Consider the following 2,500-nt stretch of genomic DNA (forward strand, 5'->3'; position numbering starts at 1 on the left):
CTATGTATTGTTGATGTTCGGTTCCTTACAGCATGTTCACAGAATCAATAAGGTGTTCTTAAAACCAAACCCACTTCACACTTATCCATTAACAATAGCTTATCGATAACAGGCAAATGAAACTGATGAGCAGATTTGGTGCTCAACCACTCGCAAGATGAACACAAATTAACGACACACGATATTCTACTGACTCAATATCCAACATATCGTAATGGTGCGCATTTAATCGGCTCAATGCTATCACAACCGCCGGAAGCATTGATCACTAATTTGAAATCACTTTATGGAATATATCCCCCCTAATGCACCGTAAAAAAATATAGAAATCCACTTCTATTACTAATTTTTAAAACTACCATCCGTACCATAGTGCTTTCTGGTTTGAAACTGCCTGTGCTACTATTCACTATCCTTATGACTTAAAGCAGGTGCGGTTAGTTTTACGCTCCAACTATTACTGACTGATCGTCTAGAAAAGGCAAGGGTTTAAAACTCTGGACTCATCGCTGGAACAAACGAGGAAAAATCTATCATTTTTCTCACGGAACTGCTGACGGGTGCGAATGCGTGATGCTTGAGCGGTTCAAATTATCGGTAATGCGTTTTCCGCCGGGTGGGTCTAAACGGGCCGGTACAGTTCTGCTGAAGAAGGCATACACACAGAAGCCTCACAATGATCGTCTAGCTATTTGAGCGTGATTTATCTTAAAGTTTTTCGAGTTTATTTTGTAACAAATTCATTAGAGCGTTGTAAATTTGCTTCGACTGTTCCAACCACGTGCGTATCCGAGAGTGCTTCTCACAGTTCTAGATTCTAATCTGGAGCTTGAATGCGTACTTCCTCGGATGCGGTATGCACCGCTCATCGGTCAACAGTGGCACTATTGGATGACGCTACTAACTAGGAGGATGGGAAACTTTTGAAACAATAGAAGGGGAAAGGCGTTCGGGAATTACCGGTCGACTGCAAAACTATCAGAACGAAGCATATTCCATCCGTTTCGTTGAAATTCTATGAAAATTTGATAAATCTACATTCTAGAGTACACCTGATTTTGTACAATCTACTGCAAGAATGGGCGTGATTATTTAATGATTCTAACTAAACACGAAGCCACCAAACTATTGCAGCTGTTTTCTATTTATTCCATTTTGAAATGTAGAGATTCTGTGTACATTGACTTCTCGTGTCATTGATCGGCAGCTTCGATGCCTCCGATACAATTATTTGTTCCGGTGATTCGATCCAAAAATACGTTTTAATGGAGGCATTGAATGGTGCATGGAATCGCTGGAAAGAAAATGTTCTCGAATTCTTTTTTTAAAAAATTCTCAACATCCAAACAAACATTTAATAAATACTTTTATTAGAATTAGGCGTTGCATTTACAATAGGCTTATTAGCAACATTTTTTTAAAGGCAAGAGTATGTACGGCAGCTAAGAGAGAAAAGATCGTTAATTTCGAAAGTCGATGTACAATCGCATCAACTTAAACCTCGCGTTAATGTAGTAAAACAGCTAGGAGGGTAAAGTAACAAGTGAACGAAGAAGGCACAGCGTCGCTGTTTTCCATGGTGCGGCAACATTCCGGAAGCCATGTGAAGTAGTTCTAGGGAGTGGCACTTCGCTTCTTATTGTATCGAGCTACTGGATAGTTGCGAGCGGTTCGGCAAGACACCAACGCATCACCTTGAGTTCCGGCGGGGCAGGTACAAACGGCCAGATGTCGCTTCGCTTGACATTGAGCACCTAGCAAGGTTCCAAGCACATTAGAAAAAACGGTCTTCTGGATCTTAATAATGCCGACTACCTACCGACACCACACTGCCCAGCGCATGGATCAACGCACTGGTACGAGATGCACGCCTTATGATCCGGACACTCGCTGTCGCTTTGGCATTCACCCTGGTGGCGAGAAAAACGGTTATGTTCATATCCGCAGCAATCAGATTAATTGACTTTCTGACCTGCCCAATCTGAGGGTCAGTCTCAAGTGGCAATCTAGTTTAATAACTTCTAGTTTAATCTAGATAATGAGGTGCTGGGGGACTCCTGCTAACTTACCCGAACGCACGCACTCAGGGCATTTCCTGTGTATCCCGGTGGGCAGGTACAGACCGGTCGTTCCTGGTTGCTACGATCGTATCCCGGCGTACAGACGGCATTCGTACCACACGGATTCGGGCTACAGAGATCCTCCTTTGTAAATGGTCGGCAGCTAATGAACGGATCACCGGTCATGTCACGTGGGCAGCTGCAAACCGGGGTCAGTCCGCGCAGATTACAGTCCGCTCCAACACCGCACGCCCCTTCGCAGGGATTCTTGCATATACCATAGATGCAAGCGGGACGTCCAGCCGGACAATCTCGATCACCGAAGCACTCTGGACGGCACTCGCTAAACGGACTACCGATGTAACCCTTCGGACATTCGCAAACTGCCCGGTGGCCAGTAACGCGGGCACACGTGGCACCCTTGCCGCACTGATTGCATC

At 44.7% G+C, this 2,500-nt stretch overlaps 2 protein-coding genes across 4 annotated transcripts in view; both read right to left on the minus strand.

The window, feature by feature from the left end:
* LOC126571898 (delta-like protein 4) overlaps window positions 1-457 on the minus strand; it is a 1,150-nt gene extending 693 nt beyond the window's left edge. The window contains exon 1 of the mRNA XM_050230785.1: window positions 369-457. Within this exon, the coding sequence (XP_050086742.1) occupies window positions 369-371 (3 nt within the window). The 5' untranslated portion in view covers window positions 372-457. The remainder of the gene's footprint in view (window positions 1-368) is intronic.
* An 892-nt stretch (window positions 458-1,349) lies between these two features.
* Window positions 1,350-2,500, minus strand: part of LOC126570868 (neurogenic locus notch homolog protein 3-like) — a 4,906-nt gene continuing 3,755 nt past the window's right edge. For all 3 annotated transcript variants that reach the window (XM_050228930.1, XM_050228931.1, XM_050228932.1), the window contains exons 6-8: window positions 2,070-2,500; window positions 1,820-1,910; window positions 1,350-1,754 (exon numbers count right to left, since the gene is read on the minus strand). The exon at window positions 2,070-2,500 is cut by the window's right edge and continues 91 nt beyond it. In XM_050228930.1, coding sequence (XP_050084887.1) covers window positions 1,615-1,754; window positions 1,820-1,910; window positions 2,070-2,500 — 662 coding nt within the window. In that variant the 3' untranslated portion in view covers window positions 1,350-1,614. The remainder of the gene's footprint in view (window positions 1,755-1,819; window positions 1,911-2,069) is intronic.

This window comes from Anopheles aquasalis, chromosome 2, assembly GCF_943734665.1.
Source record: "Anopheles aquasalis chromosome 2, idAnoAquaMG_Q_19, whole genome shotgun sequence".
NCBI classification, from domain to species: Eukaryota; Metazoa; Arthropoda; class Insecta; order Diptera; family Culicidae; genus Anopheles; species Anopheles aquasalis.